The sequence below is a fragment of the Heterodontus francisci genome, chromosome 7 (genome assembly GCF_036365525.1).
Source record: "Heterodontus francisci isolate sHetFra1 chromosome 7, sHetFra1.hap1, whole genome shotgun sequence".
NCBI lineage: Eukaryota > Metazoa > Chordata > Chondrichthyes > Heterodontiformes > Heterodontidae > Heterodontus > Heterodontus francisci.
Window position 1 is genome coordinate 103,886,837 of NC_090377.1, and position 20,214 is coordinate 103,907,050.

The 20,214-nt window shown below is 44.0% G+C and overlaps 1 protein-coding gene across 3 annotated transcripts in view; it reads right to left on the reverse strand.

The window, feature by feature from the left end:
* Positions 1–7,475: 7,475 nt before the first annotated feature.
* The window catches only part of idh1 (isocitrate dehydrogenase (NADP(+)) 1), a 34,512-nt gene continuing 21,773 nt past the window's right edge, over positions 7,476–20,214 (reverse strand). For all 3 annotated transcript variants that reach the window (XM_068035851.1, XM_068035850.1, XM_068035852.1), the window contains 3 exons: positions 13,412–13,552; positions 10,973–11,135; positions 7,476–8,687 (listed from right to left, as the gene is read on the reverse strand). In XM_068035851.1, coding sequence (XP_067891952.1) covers positions 8,594–8,687; positions 10,973–11,135; positions 13,412–13,552 — 398 coding nt within the window. In that variant the 3' untranslated portion in view covers positions 7,476–8,593. The remainder of the gene's footprint in view (positions 8,688–10,972; positions 11,136–13,411; positions 13,553–20,214) is intronic.

Consider the following 20,214-nt stretch of genomic DNA (forward strand, 5'->3'; position numbering starts at 1 on the left):
TTCACCCAAAATGAATTTTGAATTACAAACTTTTACTGTCTTAATTGGAATTCTTAACTGTCTTAATTTGTTTTGAAAACTTTAACTTTTCATACTCAACTGTAAATAATTTGCCCATCTCTAACTTTTACCATAATTATTTATATCTGCAGTAATTGGAGAGGATGAAATAATTTGTGAACAAACTATTTATGGTGGATTTTAAAATCTTTACTAGATGTAATTTGCAATCGAGAATTTATTAGCTTTCAAAAATGACATTTATGCCGTCTAAGAAATAGTTGAAAAATATCTGGTTCAGTCTGTGGTTCTTATAATCCTTACAGGGATTGCTGCAGGCCACCACACACAAAAAAAAAACTTACCTGAAGGTGAAGCCAGCAGGTGCAGTAAAGCTCTACATTAAAAGAGGCCTTGTCCTCACCACTTCCCTCCACCACCACCACCCCCCACTCCCTTCCAGTCACTCCTGGCTCCAAGTACCTACCGAAGAGCTTTTCAATGATCTAAAATTAAAATCTTTGCCAGTGAGCTGCCTGGGGATGCCCAACAGGTATGACCCCGAGCTTCTGGTTGCTTGCCATTTCAACATGCCCCCTGCTCTCATGCCCACATTTGTCCTTGGCCTACTGCAGTGTTCCAGTGAACATCAATGCAACCTCGAGGAGCAGCACCTGATCTTTCGATTAGGCACTCTACAGCCTTGTGGACTCAACCTTAAGTTCAACAATTTCAGAGCATGACTTTTTTTTAAAAAAATTAATTTTATTTTAACCATGTGCCTGTATTTTTTTTTATTTGGACGGCGCTGCTCATTATTCTCCAGGCGTCTCCAGGTCACCGGCATCACACGCGGGGCAGCCAATTAGCAGCCCCTCGGCATATTTGGGACTCGAAAGGACAGATGCGGGCGGGTTACTGAGCAGCATTGGAGGTGGGGCCACACCCGGAAAAGACTTCCAGAAATCAAAGGGACCAGTTGATTATGACGACATCCGATGAAGACATTTGGTTCTTACTGTGCAAAGTTTAGAGGAGGATACAAGGCTCTGTGCTTGCAAGGATTGAAGGAGGGCTGGCAGTGCCTAGGAGCAGGGAAGAAAGATAGAAAAAGATGCAGAACCAATCACCAGTAAGAGAGGGGAGAAGTTTCCGCATGGCCCCAGATTTTGAGGAATCACTGCAGGTCATCCGTCCTCCAGGTGGTAGAAGCGAGGCACGAGGTGCTCTTCAATGCAGATGGCAGAAGAAGACCTTCGCAAGTGATCAAGAGGGCCTGGCTGAAGGTCGCGGAGGACATAGCTCCAGTGCCGCAAGTGGATCAATGACCTCCTTCGCTCTGCCCGGGTCAGGGGCATTCCTCATTCATCGCATTGTTTGTGTCCTCACGCTGCAAGGTGGAAGCCCTCTATGATTGTTCCTTGGATGCTGCCTTGCATTGGAACGCAAGATGCGCAAGTCTGAGATGCACGGTGATCCAGAAGTGCTCAACTTGGGCACTGCATTGGCATAGCAGTGAAATGCAACAACAATCCCTATGCGTAGGTGTGTGAGATACCAACTAATATGTCTAGACTAAGTATTTTTGTTTAAATAGGAAAAGAGGGCACATAATGCCCGAGAGAAGTCCTGGACCAGTGGTCGCATTGCCAATCAGGCATATCTTGCCAGAATAGAGGAGGATGCATTGATGCTAGCGGGGAGGACTGAGGACGCGCCTTAGCAGATGGCGAGGCCGGCAGACCTGGCCATGAGAGTGAGTGACCCAGTATGTGGTGTAAGGGTATATGGGGGGGGTGGGGGGCCTGTTGAGTGGTGGTTGTCTCGTGCACTGAAGTGTGCTCTCAAAAGTTGAATCACAGATGTGACCAAAATGCAGTAAATAACATGTCCTTATGTCTGGAGTGCTGGTCAAAATGATCAATATGATTTTCCCTGCAGGTGAAACACAGCAGCAGCCAGGAGGTGTCTCAGTGGCTCAACCATCCACCTTGGAGGATGAGGAGGGCGCCTCAGAGGGTTCACCATCATATCCTCACACCTCAACAAGCACCAGCGCAGAAATTTCCACCATGGTTGGGATTAGTGTATCCATAACAACGTATTCACATACAGGTGTAAGCACAGCACAGTTGCCAGGCCAGCCACCAGAGGCAGTACCAGCGGAGGATTGTGGTAGGCCAGGCTAGTGCAAAGCCGCAAGCTGATGACGAGCCTTTAAGAACATCCATTCGGTGGGAGATGTTGCAGGTGCAGCATGTGGCGCACGGACAGCTGGTGGAGTTGCCAGAGATGCTGCGAGCTATGACTTGTATTCTGGAAATGTCCATCCAGGGCACAAGTTCTGCAAACTCTCAGGCATTTGTCCATCTGGCATCCTCTGCTGAAAGATTGGCGGCTACAGTGGAGGGGCCAGTACTAGATGCGATTTGTGAGCTCAGAGAGTGTGGCCTTCCTGGACCAGAGCATCAGAGATCACGCTCCGATGCACAGGCGACAGGTCGAGGCTGCTCATCCCTCCTGGGTCACCATTGAGGACCAGCCGAGGGCAGCGGCAGATTGCATATGGGAGCTCCTCTCAGGGCACCCTTTATGCATCCTGCAACTCCTTGCTCCCTCTGCCAGTGACATGTGAACCGCAAACTCAGTGTCAGTTCCTGATAATTCTCATGATCACCCTGATATGCTGTGGCCTGCACGGCCGAAAGCGGGTAGAGGACGACTGCCAAAGTTATTGAGAGCAGGGCTGCAGCCTGATCAGCCACCTGCCCCTGGTGGGTTTGGCAGCAAGGGATCATCCACACGCGAGAGCACTCGCAAACGTACAAAGCAATCACTAACATCACATCTGGTTCAATATGAAATAAAAACAAGAAATGCTGGAAATACTCAGCAGGTCTGGCAGCATCCGTGGAGAGAGAAGCAGAGTTAACGTTTCAGGTCAGTGACCCTTCATCAGAACCCTTCACATCTAGTTCACTGGATAACTTTCCAATTATTTATTTGATTTGTTAATGAAAAAAATGTATTTAAATGTGTGAAATTAAACTTTAACATGTTGTTCGTCATCCATGAAGTTGCATCCAACATCGTAGTGCAATGCAAGGTCACACATTTGGGTTGGGATCATCATGATGTGAGGGTGTGCATCTTCAGATCATCTCTTCCCCCTGAAGGTGAGTGTATATGCTCTCAGCAGCTCAATGACCACTCTTATACCGCAATGTCAATTATTTGTATAAAGATTTTGTTGAGAAACGCCTGCCTATTAAAGCCTCCTGGGTCTCTCTCGCACTTAACTCCAAATGACATTCAGCTTCCTCTCCCCGACCATCATGTGACTGCTGTCCATCTTCCTCATCTGGCAACTCCACAACATGTCCGTGCACCACATGCTGCACCTGCAACATCTCCATCCAAAACTCCATTGTCATCTGATGACTCCTCGCGATGACCTTGATCATCCTTTAGGCCTCTCCCCTGTCCATTGTCAGGTTGTGCAAGACACAGCAAACGACAATAATTCTGGAAACCCTTGATGGTGCGTACTGCAGGGCTCCACCTGAGCAGTTGAGACACCTAAATCTCATTTTTAGTAGGCCAATAGTTTGTGCAGTGGTCACGCTAGTGGCCACATGGCTCTCATTGTAACGTTCCTCAGCGTGATCCCTTGGGATTCTCACCGGTGTCATTAGTCATGTCTTCAGAGGATAACCCCTGCCTCCAAGTATCCAACCCTACAAGCTGTCAGGCAGACTGAAAAATGCAGTGAACTGGGAGTTTCGGAGAGTGAATGAATCGTGACAACTCCCAGGGTAACATACGCACACCTGCATGATTCCCTTACGATGATTGAAGACGAGATGAACGTTCAGCGACTGGAAGCCCTTGCGGTTAATGAAGGTCCCTGACTGACCTGCTGGTGTTCTAATGGCCCCGAGTACAGTCTATCACCCTTGGGAACCCAGCTATTGTGCTGGAGCCTCTTGCTCTCTCAGCCTGACTGGTGGTGTCCGTCTTGAATGTGATGAAATTGTGTGCACGTCGAAACAATGCATCAGTCGCAATCTTTATGCAGTGATGCACTGTTGCATGGGAGACTCCGCACAAGTCTGCCGTTGAAGCCTGGAATGAGCCACAGGCATAGAAGTTAAGAGCTATGGAAACCTTTAGAGTGACCGGCATTGGATGGTCACCAAGGCAGTTCGAGGCTACATCCACTGCCGCATCTCAGAGATGTCGGTCTCCCGTGACAGTTGCAGTCGTCTTCTGCACTGGCATTCTGACAGCTGCAGGTAGCTCAGACGCGGGCAGTAGACCCTGCCTATTTGGGTAGGCTTGTTTCCTGACATTTGTTCACATCTGGCCCATTCTGCCACCTTCTCTCCCTCCCACATAACGAGGATGCACTGGGGCAGCTGGTTGCGCATTCCCCTGCCCAGTTGTCGTCCTGTCCCTACTTAGGGTAAAGTCCTCCTCCAGAGTGCACAATTCCCATTGTTGTACTGATCACCAGATGCAATGACCACAGTTATTAGCTTCCAGCTGTTAGGACAGGCACACACAACCCCCTTCCTTTCACCCCATTACTCAGGGCAGAAGGGGCCCGAGCAGCAGTGAGTAACACTCAGTTGAACCATTCTGCACAAGCTGCAAATAACACCAATTGTTATGACATACAAATATCAGACTTAATAAACAGCAAAAACAGTACCTCCAACTCCCTCACCGATTCACTGCCTGCCGCCCTTTTAAACTTGCCGGAATCCTGACACGCTCCACTACCCAATTTATGGCCATAAAATCAGACGGCCCACGTAAAATTGCTGGAAATTGGTTTTGCAATGACCTTAATGAGCTCTCAATTGCCGTTAGTCGAGGGGCGACTTGACCTCACCCGGCTTCCTAGGTTCGTGAAATGGTGTCTCTGCGTCTGGCTGGGGACCCGATCTGACATCATCACACGCCATTTTACCTCCTAGACGCCTCTGATGGGACCCGATTCCCGAAGGTGAAATTCCGGCCATTTACTCTGCTTTTCTTTCCACAGACGCTGCCGGACCTCCTGAACATTTCCAGCACTTTGTTTTTATACAAGGCATTTACAGCTCACTGGACTAATGTACACATGAAGCCTGCTATTGAGGCAGGTGTTGTCAGGCAAACTAAGTTTTTGAATAGCTTCCCTGATTTCTTTTTAAAATTCAATTAATTTGTGGATGTAAAATCTTCACTGAAGGTGAGGAAAGATACTGACAGCTGGTAGAAAATCTAAATTAAAATACAAGCTATCTTTGCTTCCAACTTCAACTTTTAAATGAACTTTCATTAGGATGAGTGTATATATATTATAATTACAGAATACTGTAATTGCCATACAATCAGTCAATTCTTTCCTTATGCTCAAACCCGTTTTAAAGAAAATATTTAATAAACTTGGCTGAAATAAAGCTTCTAAAATTTGTTCTCCAGCTTTTCAAATTTTAAACAACTGAGCATAAATCAGAAGCTGAAGAAAAATATTCCCAGTTTGGATGACTAAATAGTACTGATGCTTCCTGAGAAATTCAGTAACCTGTAGATGCTTAGACTATACCCTCTTCCTTCAGCTGACAGTGTCACAGCTCTGAGCAAAAATATCACGTCCGCATCCAACTTTTTGGGAGAGGTTGTGCCTTCAAGTAAAAACTTTAAGGCATGCCTGCCAATTTTATCTGCAATGTGAAATCTGTACTTGTTTAAAAATCAGATTTTAGTTGCTGAGAATTGACAATACCACCCAGTGGAATTCTGTAATTGTTAAATGTCTTTTATTATTGGAATTCCCATTCAAGCAATACTGAATTATAAGTATTAAAGATAAGTTCAGTGATGTTGACAGTTAGTATTTGGATACAGTAATATGAGCCAAGAATTTCAAAATGGATGGGCTACATTCTTTGTTACCATGTAACTGGATCATTTTACAAGCCCTTGGACAAATTTCTAATGATTGCCATCAATTACAAGAAATAACCCATGCATCATTGCAAAGCATGATATTTTGGATTTAGTTCTTTAAAAGAGGATGTGTCCCCTCTCCTCAAATGATTACTCAACTTTCAGGATTATGTGCAAGATGAATCAAAATTAACAAATATTAGGCAAGTAACTATATGTATTGGGGGGGGGGGGGGTGGGAAAGAGAGGAAGCGAATAACTGGATGACTTCCCTGATGTGATGGTTTAAGGAGCATTGTCCTTTTTGACTACCTCTATCTAGCTGAGTGGAACTAATGGTATCAGAAGAGGCATTTGCAACAGTCTGACAGACACCCTTTAAAGATAATACTCATATCTTTAACTAGATACTATCAAATGGTAGGAAACCGGAGTCATTTTACATCACTACTTGGTCATATGCACTTGAAATCCATGAACTTTTAGATATCCTGCCTCCAAAGTTGCCTCGAGGACAATTTGGCACATTAGAGCAATGCAATTCTAGACAATATTAGCTGAATAATTAGCATTCAGAACAATGGCAGGAGAAATTTGTTGACCATATAACCTCTAACTTACTAACAAATGTGCATACCACTGGGACTTGAATACCCAGGCTAGTTATTGACTCTGATGTGTTGGCACAATTCATCAACAAATAAATCGAATAGTTAATGGGCATAATCAAATCTGGTGGGAGTCAATTTGTTTTCAAATTCAATATCCAGTGTTTCTTTTGTGCTGCAATTGTGCAGATAGTTTCAAGTAATGCTATATATAATCCTGGTTGGTTGATCTGGAAACTTAAGTTTTTTTTTAATAACACTATCGTTACTGTTTCCATAAAACGAAGGGTGGCGCAGTGGTTAGCACCGCAGCCTCACAGCTCCAGCGACCTGGGTTCAATTCTGGGTACTGCCTGTGTGGAGTTTGCAAGTTCTCCGTGTCTGCGTGGGTTTCCTCCGGGTGCTCCAGTTTCCTCCCACAGCCAAAAGACTTGCAGGTTGATAGGTAAGTTGGCCATTATAAATTGCCCCTAGTATAGGTAGGTGGTAGGGGAATATAGGGACAGGTGAGGATGTGGTAGGAATATGGGATTAGTGTGGGATTAGTATAAATGGGTGGTTAATGGTCGGCACAGTCTCGGTGGGCCGAAGGGCTTGTTTCAGTGCTGTATCTCTAAATCTAAATCTAAATATAGTTTCTTGATTAAAATTTATCCTCTACATCGAATTCTTGTCCTTCCTCCCTTTGTTAATCTCCAATTAAATGCATATTAAGTTTCATTGAAGCTGTCTGGAGCAAAGCTGTTAATCAGTACAGCACAGTTGAGGGAAAAGATCAATATGTATACCATTCAACCCCATAGACCGTCATCAGTTCTCCACTGTTTGACAATGGGTTCATCCACCTGTCAAAGTCAAGAGTACCTTCCTTGTATGATCTTTAAGTGGCAGCTTTTTGTCAGAGGCAAAACACAAATTTACTCGAAGTTTTTAAGTAAAATTTATTTGAATAATAAATGTTCTAATAAGCAGAACTCATTAGATTAACATAGTAATTTATCTTTAGCAGTTTCACAAGGAAAGTGATTTAGTTGTTTTGCAAATGTGAAAATAGACCCATGTTATCAAAGTGAAAGTAAAGCCTTATGGAGAAAAAAGTTTATCCTTTGTTCAATTTTACACAAGAAACATTAGCCTCGAGAATTTTAATTGAATTCAAAAAAGTTTTGGTATTTCCATAGAGTTCCCATCAACATTCTGACAGAAGAGTGAGAATTGCTGCAGAAATTCCAGGCAAAAATCAACAGATCTTTTTTAGGCCACTCTGGTGATAGAAAATGGAGTACCCCATAGGCGAAAGCAGCGACTATGCATTTAAAAACTAGCCTGGAGGTATTCCAGAGCGTACTGACCTCATGCCCAAGCTACTGGCTGGGAATATAGCATTTTTATTTGCTACTAGGGTTTTCCAGGGTAGGCTTCAGTCTTCGTTGGTTCTTTTGGAGCTACACCCAAAATAGTATCACTGGAGTTGCTTCGTAACCAATGGCCAGAAAGATTTTTTTAATATAAAGTCAATCAAAATTCTGCCAAGCCTAATACTCTGTAAAAATGTGGGAGTGTATTCCCCACAGGCTTTCCTTCCCTTTTAGGTCTTAACAGAAGTATATAGTCAAAAAGACATTACATTCTTTAATACCTGAAGAAATTCAGATTTCTACAAATTCTGTGGCATTAAAAGTTAACTTGAAATGGTGCCTCTGGCAGGCTGTTGTGTACATACACCCTATCTTATCAAACGTAATGAAAGTGTCAGAATGTAAACTTTACTTAGAATTCATTGCCAAAAAATCACATGTAATCTCACAGGAAAACACAATCTGTAAAAAGTCATGATCAAAACCAGCAGCAACTTTTCCTACCTGCTAAGTACAGAGAACCCCCTCAATGCAACTTTAATATTCAGATTATGGCTTTCATCAATCAATATAAAAGCTAGATTTGACTGTCCAAGTGTTTTTTAAAAGAGATTCTACCATTCAGGACATTGAAAACACCATGTTTAATATTGTAGTGTGCTTTCTACAATGCATACTTGGCCAATTTTAAAGCTTATGTGATGATACCTGCTTCAATTTTAGATTTTCTGCAAGCTTGTCCATGAATTGAAAGGTGTTCAAATAATCAGAGCGTTGCACACTTCAAAAAAAAACAAAATTAGTGAATTTCAATCAAGAATTAAACTGGTAATAAGTAATGCTCAAGAAAGACAAAAGCTAGTTTGACATTTTTATAAAAGCTAGATCTTTTCCAAATTCAAATTTGACCACAATTATTGCTATTTTAAGTGTTTATACAACATTTTTACATCTGCATTTTAAACACAGCACAAAGTAAGGTGGTTGTGGTTGTTGGAGGCCAAACATCTCAGCCCCAGGACATCACTGCAGAAGTTCCTCAGGGCATCTTCAGCTGATTCATCAATGACCTTCTTCCCCACCCCCACCCCCACCCCCCCCAAAAATCATCAGGTCAGAAGTGGGGATGTTCGCTGATGATGCACAGGGTTAAGTACCATTTGAGACTCCTCAGATACTGAAGCAGTCTGTGCCTGCATGCAGCAAGACCTGGACAACATTCAGGCTTGGGCTAATAATCGGCAAGTAACATTTGTGCCATACAAGTGTCAGGCAATGATCATCTCCAATACAAGAGAATCTAGCCATCTCCCCCTGACATTCAACAGCATTGGCATTGCTGAATTCCCCCACCATCAACATCCTGGAGGTTACCATTGACTAGAAACTTAACTGGAGCAGCCATATAAATAATGTGGCTACAAGAGCAGGTCAGAGGATGGGAATTCTGTGGCAAGTAACTCACCTCCTGACTCCCCAAAGTCTGTCCACCATCTACAAGGCACAAGACTCAAGAGGCTCGACACCATCCAGGACAAAGCAGCCCACTTGATCGGCACTCCATTAAAACCGGCACACAGTGGCAGCATTGTGTACCATCTACAAGAAACACTACAGCAACTCGCCAAGCCTCCTTCAACGGCACCTTTCAAATCCATGATCTCTACCACCTAGAAGGGCGTGGGCAGCAGATGCATAGCCCACCACCTGCAATTTCCCCTCCAAGCACATACCATCCTGACTTGGAACAATATTGCCCTTCCTTCACTCGCTGGATCAAAACCTGGAACTCCCTTCCTAATAACACTGTGGGTGTACCTACACCACATGGACTGCAATGGTTCAGGAAGGTGGCTCACCACCACCTTCTTAATAGTAATTAGGGATGGCCAACAAATACTGGCCTTCCCAGTGACGCTCGCATCCCACAAAAAAATTTTAAAATTTTGACACTGAACAAAACAGTTAATTTTTTAGATATGGGCACGATACTTATTTATGAATTAATTTGGTATACTTTCCCAGATTATGTTTATATGGTATTAAGTTTTTACCCTGAATATTTTCTTGGGTTCAGTCCTATACGAACCGGAATGCCTTTTCCTGCCCAATATCAAGGTAAATGTAGCAATGACTAGGAGTCAAAGCAAACATCTTCATCTCTGTACTCCAGTTTACAGAATATATACATTATGATCCCTTAAAACTTCAATAGCAGGAAGAATGATACTAGACTGACTTTCAGACAATAAACCACTAGACAAATTTATTAAAAATAAACCCAGTAAAGAATACTCAATACACAAATATTTACAGTAACTGGACTAATCTAAATTTTAAAAAACAGACACGTCATCTGTGCCACCCTTCAACACAAGACTGACCCTCATTTCAAGGTCCCCTATTTCTTCTATGGTACTCACTGCCATGAAATCTTACCAAAGTCCTCAGACCCGAGTGACCTCAATCTGACCAGTGAACTGAATGCAGGAAACCGAAAAAAGACCTACAATTGCAACAGAATCATTCACCAAGGGTCAAAATAGAATCACCGTCTGCCCTCCTCACAAATCTGACTAGTCTCTGAAACAATCAAATCTTTTACTTAAAAAGAGATCCTCCACGGGATGACAATTACATAGAATGTTTGAATTGAATGGAATGGCTTACTTCTCAGAAACACGCTGATCTGTTTGTACCACTGTGTTTAACCTGTGATTTTATGACCATAACACCTGTCCAGTCAATTTAGGATACTTTTTGGGGCAGAATATGGTAATGGCTCCGAACTGAACAGACAATATATTTAACTACCTTTTGTCCCAGTAGGAACATGTTTGAACTACACACTGGTGCCATCATATCAGACCATAATGAATATCTGCCAATTTATTATTCACCACACAGAATTAATCATGTGTGTATTGTGACTAGCAGGAAAGAGGAAAACTAACAATCCAGAATAGACTTTTGACACAAAAAAAAAGTGAATAATAGATTTACAAGAAAAAAAACTCAGGATTATTTAAACTTAATGAGATTGTTAACCCCAGAGTTTATACTTACTTTGGTAGTCCTTTGATACATGCAGCCAAATCCTTAGTCATGAAACCAGATTCAATAGTTTCTATACAAACTTCTTCTAATAAGGTACAGAAGGTCTGCAGTGCAGAGTTATCATCCAGCTTTGCCCTATGGGATAGTCCTCGAGTCCAAGCAAAGATAGAAGCTTGAAACAGTGGGCAGGGGGATTGGGGAGGAAAATTTTGCATTAGAAACACTAATACATAAGGCAAGAGAAGTCCATTTAACCAAACGTAGCATTCAACAGACTGAATATAGTGCACCATTATTGTAACACCTTAAAGACAGAAAACCATCCTTAGTTGTCTCACAGCTCACAGAAGGAAGAAAATAAAAGAATGGATGCTGCACTACAGTGGGAGAGATGGTCACAAGCTCGGTGGAATGACAGGTTTTAACATTTTATAGGCAGAAGGGAAATAAAGAAGTTAATGATTTTAAGGAGAGAGTTATGGGTAATAAGGCTAAAGCAACTGCTGGCTTTACCAATCTTGATGGTTGAAGAGAGGGGCATGAACATAAAGACAGAGGGAACTATGCTGGGAGGGCATGGAAGAGGCATAAGGTTGGAGGAAGCTGCAAGATAAAATAAATGAGACCATGGAGGGGATTGAAGATGAAGGTGAGAAGTTTAAATTCAAACTATTAGGAATAGCTATCCAGAGTAATTCAATAATGTATAGATAGGTTTGGAATGTTTTGGGAGGATGGGAGACCAGCAAGGAAGATGTTGGAGAAATTAAGTCTAGGGGGTGTCCAAAGAATGGATAAGGATTTTCGTGGCAGTGAGAGTGAATTAATGGGACAAGCAATATAATGGAAGTGGAAGTAAGCTGTCTTTGTGATGGATAGGATGTGGCGTTGAAACTCAGCTCAAGCAGTAAGGAGAGATTTGTGATGAAGCTGGGAAAGTATTTGCCCAGGGTGAAGGACGAGGATAGTTGAGCTAAAAGAATTATGGGTTGTAAGGGAGATGAGGAAGTGGTCAGCGATCTGAGATGTGTCAATAGCCAGGTGAAATGGTAGTATATTTATAAAATTATAAAGGGCTTTGATAGAATGAATAAATAAAAGCTATTTCTTGGGAAGTCATCAATCTAAAATTTTTCACAAAAAGTGTGATAATGGTTAGGAGAAATTTCTTTAGTGGGTTGTTTTGGAGCTTGGAATGCTTAGCTACAGAGAATGGTTAAGACAGAGATCAATGAAGATTCTCAGGAAAAAGATATATTTGAAGTAGAGGAAGGGCTACGAGGAAAGAGCAAGGCCGTGAAATTAGTTTTGGACTGCTCCAACAAACAGATGACAGAGACACAAATGACCTCCTTCTGTGCTGTAAACTTCTATGGTTCTAAACATGAAAATTTCTATTACCTTACATTTCTTAAAATTAACAATTTGCAATTCACTTATCTGGTTATTAGCTGATTTCATGAATTTTATGCCTTTTTCTAAACTTTCCACAAAACTTGGTGTCCCCTACAAAGTTAAATAATCTTTAATTTCAAGATCATTATTTTGGGAGCAAAGTCCCTTTACACAGCCTGGAGCATTCTGTTGACTATACAACAGTGTAATGATTATGGTAAAAGAACCAGTAGTTCTGCTGTCCTGACTTTGAATCCTACCATGGCAAGTTATGAAACTGAATTCAATAAATTTGCTAATGTGTAGGCTAGTGCCAGGAAAACAGAATAACCATGAAAGATGCTGGATTTTTTTAAAGAATCCATCTAGTTCATTAATGCTCTTCAGGAAAGAGAATCTGTCATCTCTACCTGGTTTGGTCTACACATGACTCGAGTCCCAGATTATGTGGCTAACTACTCATTCCCACAGGGCAATAAATGCTGCTTTTCCAGCACTGCCCACATTCTGAAAACAAATAATCATTACTGTTTGTTTCCTGTTATATAACCAACTTATTATCCAGTCAACTAAGTCATCACAAACATTTAGTTGTAAATCTCATGAGACTTCATACAATTTCTTCTAAAAGCCTAAAGGATTGAATTTCTACAGAACTTCACCTACTTGTCCACCACAACCTTGGTGGATGAGCCATAAGAACCTTGGTACAATAATGTTGATACCATTTTCTCAGGGTTTCCACAGCTCCTCTGAAGTTACAGTGGATAAGTGGAAGAACCTCCATGGAAATTCACACCCTAAATATCAAAATTAGCAAATCTGCATAACCTGCCTTTCATAAGACAAAAATGATTTGGGATTATTGCTATAACTCCTATAATTTCTTCGATTTAAGAAACTTAAAATTTATCTGGTCAAACTATTCCACTTGCAATGGGGACTTTGGGTTTCTATTAAGGACTAATATCAAGTAATGTAATCTGGAATGTGTTTCAAGGCAATAATATATTTTGAGGCTGCCATAAGGAAGGCAAAATAAAATAATTTTACCAATTGGATTGGTTGAGGTTTCCTTGCCCTGCTGGTGCATTCGGTAATGGCGTGTCACAGTGCCATGGGCAGCCTCAGCTTCTACGGTCTTACCATCAGGGCAAACCAAAACACTTGTCATCATCCCCAGTGAGCCATATCCTGCACACAATTAGAAAAATATCTTAAAAAAACAGAAAACCAAAATAAAGAAACCATACTTCAGTACAGGACTGATTAGCTGAAAACAAAAGGGACTGGAGTAACAGCTTCTAATTTTCTGTCAAATAGAGGCACTGAGTCGAGACAAGAACTGGAAGCAATCGTCTCAATTCTTGAATTTTTCAGCAAATCTGATAATCTAATTCTTAAGCATTTTTTTTTTGATAATCGGGGTCGGGATTTCAAATCGGTGAGGATGGGAACAGGGACAGGCAGACCTTAAACCTACCCCTCAGGTAGCCATACTGGTTTCCTGCCGCAAAACTGGCATGCTCAGATTTTGAATTGTGCCAACAGAAGCCGAAAGAGGCAACATGCCTGCTCTGTGTAATTGGTCAATTAGGCATATCACGAGCTTGGTGGCAGCTCGTTTAAAGGGCCAGATTTGGATTTTGGTTCTAAGGGGCAGGTTTGGCGCACCATCAGAACCACGACAGGGAGGAAGAGGTGGTGACATAGCAGGGAGCGATGTGGAATGGCAGGACAGAGGCAAGAGGCTGTATTGAAGGAAGAAGACTGAGAGATGGCACTGATTCACAGGCAAACAATTGTGCTCAGTGATAAATATAACTTTTCACCCTTGAAAAGGGATTTTTTTTGGGGGGGGGGGGGGGGGGTGGGAAACAGGGCATTCAGATAGACTCCACAGTCCAATACCAACGAAGGAGGGGCAGAAGAAATGGGAACAAACTTTTCTGAGCTTGATCCGACTATTGATCAGTAGTAGTATCTGCTGGAGCAGAGGCAGACTTCTGGGCAGCAGGGGCACAGCAGAAAGGAAGGAGGGACAGGAAGGCTCCAGAGTCTGCACCTAACACAATCCTCACCAGCACACTCAATTGCTCTGCCAACCCTCACTTGCCATTCTGCATTTTGCCAACATGAAGTGGAAACACAGAAGTCAGCCTTAGTGCAACAACTTTCTCAGTGCTTTATTAATTATCAGTTAACTATTATTTACATAATGAACACCCAAGTGGCCCACAGTGACATTATTGACGCTCAGAATGAGGTGGAGGCAGGCTGCTTGTTTGTGCCTGTCTGGGACTGAGATGCCCCGGTGGTCATCTTTGGCGTGGAGGTGCTGGGAGGGTGGGGGGCACCTCCATAGGCAGCTGAACCAGCAATGCTAAGGGGGCAGTCTCTGTCACAGAGTGTGACTCCACAGATGCTTCATCTGTTGCAGGGGCCATGGGGTGCATGATGATGTTGGAGCCCCTTGAGGGGTGGCCCACTCATCACCATCTGTCACCTTCTCAGCCCTTTCATGATGCCCTTGATCGCTTGAGGGGACCACCAGCTGGGGCACAGCTGGCATCTACTTCATGCTTCTCTGCACCATTTGTGCCACTGACTGGTCAATGCTGCTGAGTCTGGCATGCATCCTGTGCTTGTCAGTGCACTGCTCCTGCATCCAATCTGAGTGATGCCCGACATGGCTCTCCAAGAGGTTGACCACCCTCTCAAAGGTTCACAGGTTCAAAGCACTGAGTCACTGCGGAGCACATGAGATGAATGGGCTACTCCATACTCTCTGCATGGCTCTGCAGAGCCTCAGGTAACTAACTTGTGGGCACACACTAGTTCTCCAGGTACAGACGCCTGTTTCGGGACTCCCGAGGCAATACAGCTCCAGCCTGCTGAGCAGGGCTGCGCTCGTCCTCCATCCTCAGAAAATACTGGCCACAACCAACTCTGCCTCTCCCGAATCCTCCTGCTCTGGAGCAATGTGTGCTTCACTCTGTGCCACCTTCTCTAATAAGGGGTGAGGACCCACCAAGGTGAGAGTGTCTGCGCTGGTGGAGCATGCGCTAGTTAAGATGTGACAGTGCAGGCTTTGCGGCCTCTTCTTCCTCTAGAACTTGTTCTCGGAGCATGGACACCTGCCCCTCTGCTGTTGGCCCTGTGAGAGATGTAAGAGAAGTAGTATCAAGGTAGAGTAACTACCTTGAATTCGGCCAGTGGTCAGGGAAAGGAGGGTGTGACTATGAGTGAGGCAGGCAGAGGGATCCAGGACGTAGTGTTGCAGGAGCCTCAGCCCTCGTCCGTGTCCAACAGGTTCGAGATTCTTGCTCTCTGTGTGGACGAGAGCAGGGACTGTAGGGAGCATGTGCAATCGGACCATCGCACCGTGACACAGGGAGCAATTCAAGTGGGGGGAGAAAAGAGAAATGTAGTCGTAAATCGGGGATAGTATAGTTAGGGGCATAGACACTGTTCTCTGTGGCCAAGATCGAGAGTCCCGAAGGCTGTGTTGCCAACCTGGTGCCCAGGGTTCAGGATATCTCATCTGGGCTGCAGAGGAACTTGGAGCGGGAGGGGAAAGATCCAGTTGTCATGGTCCACGTAGGTACCAATGATATAGGTAGAACGAGGATAAAGGTTCTGCTGAGGGAATATGAGCAGCTAGGGGCTAAATGAAAAAGCAGAACCAAAAAGGTAATAATCTCCGGGTTACTACCTGAGCCACGAGCTAATTGGCACAGGGTCAATAAGATTAAAGAGGTAAATGCGTGGCTCAAAGATTGGTACGGGAGAAATGGGTTCGAATTCATGGGACTTTGGCACCAGTACTAGGGAAGGAGAGAGCTGTTCCGATGGGATGGGCTCCACCTGAATCATGCTGGGACCAGAGTCTTGGTGAATCGCATAACTAGGGCTGTAGATAGGGCTTTAAACTAAATAGTTGGGGGGAGGGGGAAGGATTCAGTTGCATGGAAAATTAGGAAGTCTAAGTTAAAGGAGAAGGTTGGAATGCAGGTTAGTGATGAGGCTAATTGTTACCGGAAAATAAAAGGAAGGGACAGAACGTGTGAACGTCATATTGCACCAAGGAATCGTACAAGGGAAATTTGATAATAGAACAAACTTAAAGGCTTTGCATCTGATGAGGGATGAGGCAGTGGCGTAGTGGTAATGTCACTGATCTGGTAGTCCAGAGCCCAGCATAATGCTCTGTGGACATGGGTTCATATCTCACCACAACGGGTAGCAAATTTTTGGTTGTTTGCACTAGAGTGCTGACTTGGGTTGCATTAGAGTGCTATAGTGGAAGTTTGGTAACTGAGGAAGTTCAGTGAGGAGGGAGCGAGGAGCTCCTTTCATTTCCTACCTGTCCTCAGAGTGAGGGGAGCCAAGAGCTTCCAAAGAGCACAGCTGACTGGGAGAAGACTCGGAGGGCGGAGTTCCAGACCGGTAAGTATTAAAAACTTACCTCTGGTAAAAAAAACTGAGTGACGTCACAGGAAAGCTGTGACCTGATTGACTGGTAGGGAATTTTTACTGAATTTGAAAATAAAACATTGATAAAAATTAATTAATTAATTAGTAGAGTAACTAAACCAGAGGGAGGAGATTACTGTATTTAGTTAGCATTTAATATTTATAGTAGGAATCTAGCACTAGGGACCATATATTTTTATTTTATTTAGAGATACAGCACTGAAACAGGCCCTTCGGCCCACCGGGTCTGTGCCGACCATTAACCACCCATTTATACTAATCCTACACTAATCCCATATTCCTACCACATCCTCACCTGTCCCTATACTCCCCTACCACCTACCTATCTATACTAGGGGCAATTTATAATGGCCAATTTACCTATCAACCTGCAAGTCTTTTGGCTGTGGGAGGAAACCGGAGCACCCGGAGAAAACCCACGCAGACACAGGGAGAACTTGCAAACTCCACACAGGCAGTACCCAGAATTGAACCCAGGTCACTGGAGCTGTGAGACTGCGGTGCTAACCACTGCGCCACTGTGCCGCCCTTTTTTCTTCTCAACCTAGCCTACCACCTTCAAAGATTTGTGTACATCTGCAGGTCTGTCTTTTCCTTCACCTCTAACACCTTCCAGTTTTTTTTATTTAGAGAGACAGCACTGAAATATAGTTAATTATAACAATTTAGTAAGGATTTAATAAGTATTTATTTATTTTAAATTAATTTATTAATTCGTGCTAGAAATGTCAGTTAGGGGGTTAAGTGCTTCACCTGTGAGATGTGGGAGGTCTGTGACGCTTCCAGCTTTCAGGATGACTACATCTGCAGGAAGTGTACCCAGTTGCAGCTCCTCACAGACCGCATGGATCGGTTGGAGCGGCAACTGGATGCACTTAGGAGCATGCAGGTAGCAGAAAGCGTCATAGACAGGAGTTTTAGAGAAGTGGTTACACCCAAGGTGCAGGCAAATAGATGGGTGACCGCTAGAAGGGGCAGGCAGTCAGTGCAGGAATCCCCTGTGGCTATCCCCCTCTCTAACAAGTATACCGTCTTGGATACTGTTGGGGGGGGATGGCCTATCAGGGGAAAACAGCAGCAGCCAGAGCAGCAGCACCACGGCTGGCACTGTTGTTCAGCAGGGAGGGACAAAGCACAGAAGAGCAATAGTTATAGGGGACTCTATAGTCAGGGGCACAGATAGGCGCTTCAGTGGATGTGAGACTCCAGGATGGTATGTTGCCTCCTTGGTGCCAGGGTCAAGGATGTCTCTGAACGGATAGGGGGCATTCTGAAGGGGGAGGGTGAACAGCCAGAGGTTGTGGTACACATCGGTACCAACGAAATAGGCAGGAAGAGTGACGAAGTCCTGCAGGGGGAGTTTAGGGAGTTAGGTAGAAAGTTAAAAAACAGGACCTCTAGGGTTGTAATCTCGGGATTACTCCCTGTGCCACGTGCCAGTGAGGCTAGAAATAGGAAGATAGTGCAGCTAAACACGTAGCTGAACAGCTGGTGTAGAAAGGAGGGTTTCAGATATCTGGACCATTGGGATCTCTTCAGGGACAGATGGGACCTGTACAAGAAGGACGGGTTGCATCTAAACTGGAGAGGCACAAATATCCTGGCTGCAAGGTTTGCTAGTATCACTCGGGAGGATTTAAACTAGTGTGGCAGGGGGGTGGGAACCAGAGCAGTAGGACAGCAAATGAAATAAATGAGGGGGAACTAGTAAATAAGGCCAGTAAGACTAAGAGGAAGAGCAGGGTGGGAGATGTTGCGGAGCACAGTGGGACTGGTGGTCTGAAGTGCATTTGTTTCAATGCGAGAAGTATAACAGGTAAGGCAGATGAACTTAGAGCTTGGATTAGTACTTGGAACTATGATGTTGTTGCTATTACAGAGACTTGGTTGAGGGAAGGACAGGATTGGCAGCTAAATGTTCCGGGATTTAGAAGCTTCAGGCGGGATAGAGGGGGATGTAAAAGGGGTGGGGAGATGCATTACTGGTTAAGGAGAATATCACAGCTGTACTCCGGGAGGACACCTCGGAGGGATCATGCAGCGAGGCAATATGGGTAGAGCTCAGGAATAGGAAGGGTGCAGTCACTATGTTGGTGGTTTTCTACAGGCCTCCCAACAGCCAACGGGAGGTAGAGGAGCAGATATGTAGACAGATTTTGGAAAGATGTAAAGGTAACAGGGTTGTAGTGGTGGGTGATTTTAACTTCCCCGATATTGACTGGGACTCACTTAGTGCTCGTGGCTTGGAAGGGGCAGAATTTGTAAGGAGCATCCAGGAGGGCTTCTTGAAACAATATGTAGATAGTCCAACTAGGGATGGGGCCGTACTGGACCTGGTATTGGGGAATGAGCCCGGCCAGGTGGTCGAAGTCTCAGTAGGGAAGCATTTCGGGAACAGTGACCATAATTCCATAAGTTTTAAGGTACCAGTGGATAAGGATAAGAGTAGTCCTTGGGTGAAGGTGCTAAATTGGGGGAAGGCTAATTATAACAATATTAGGCAGGAACTGAAGAATTTAGATTGGGTGCGGCTGTTTGAGGGTAAATCAACATCTGACATGTGGGAGTCTTTCAAACGTCAGTTGATTAGAATCCAGGACCGGCATGTTCCTGTGAGGAAGAAGGATTAGTTTGGGAAGTTTCGGGAACCTTCAATAACGCGGGATATCGTGAGCCTAGTCAAAAAGAAAAAGGAAGCATTCGTAAGGGCTGGAAGGCTGCGAACAGACGAATCCCTGAGGAATATAAAGACAGTAGGAAGGAAGTTAAGCAAGGAGGGCTAAAAGGGGTCATGAAAAGTCATTGGCAAACAGGATTAAGGAAAATCCCAAGGCTTTTTATCCGTATATAAAGAGCAAGAGGATAACTAGGGAAAGGGTTGGCCCACTCAAGGACAGAGAAGGGAATCTATGTGTGGAGCCAGAGGAAATGGGCGAGGTACTAAATGAGTACTTTGCATCAGTATTCACCAAAGAGAAGGACTTGGTGGATGATGAGCCTAGGGAGGGGAGTGTAGATAGTCTCAGTCATCTCATTATCAAAAAGGAGGCAGTGTTGGGTGTCTTGCAAAGCATTAACGTAGGTAAGTCCCCAGGGCCTGATGGGATCTACCCCAGAATACTGAGGGAGGCCAGGGAAGAAATTGCTGGGCCGTGACAGAAATCTTTGCATCCTCATTGGTTACAGGTAAAGTCCCAGAGGACTGGAGAATAGCCAATGTTGTTCCTTTGTTTAAGAAGGGTAGCAAGGATAATCCAGGAAATTATAGGCCGGTGAGCCTTATGTCAGTGGTAGGGAAATTATTAGAGAAGATTCTTCGGGACAGGATTTACTCCCATTTGGAAACAAACGAACTTATT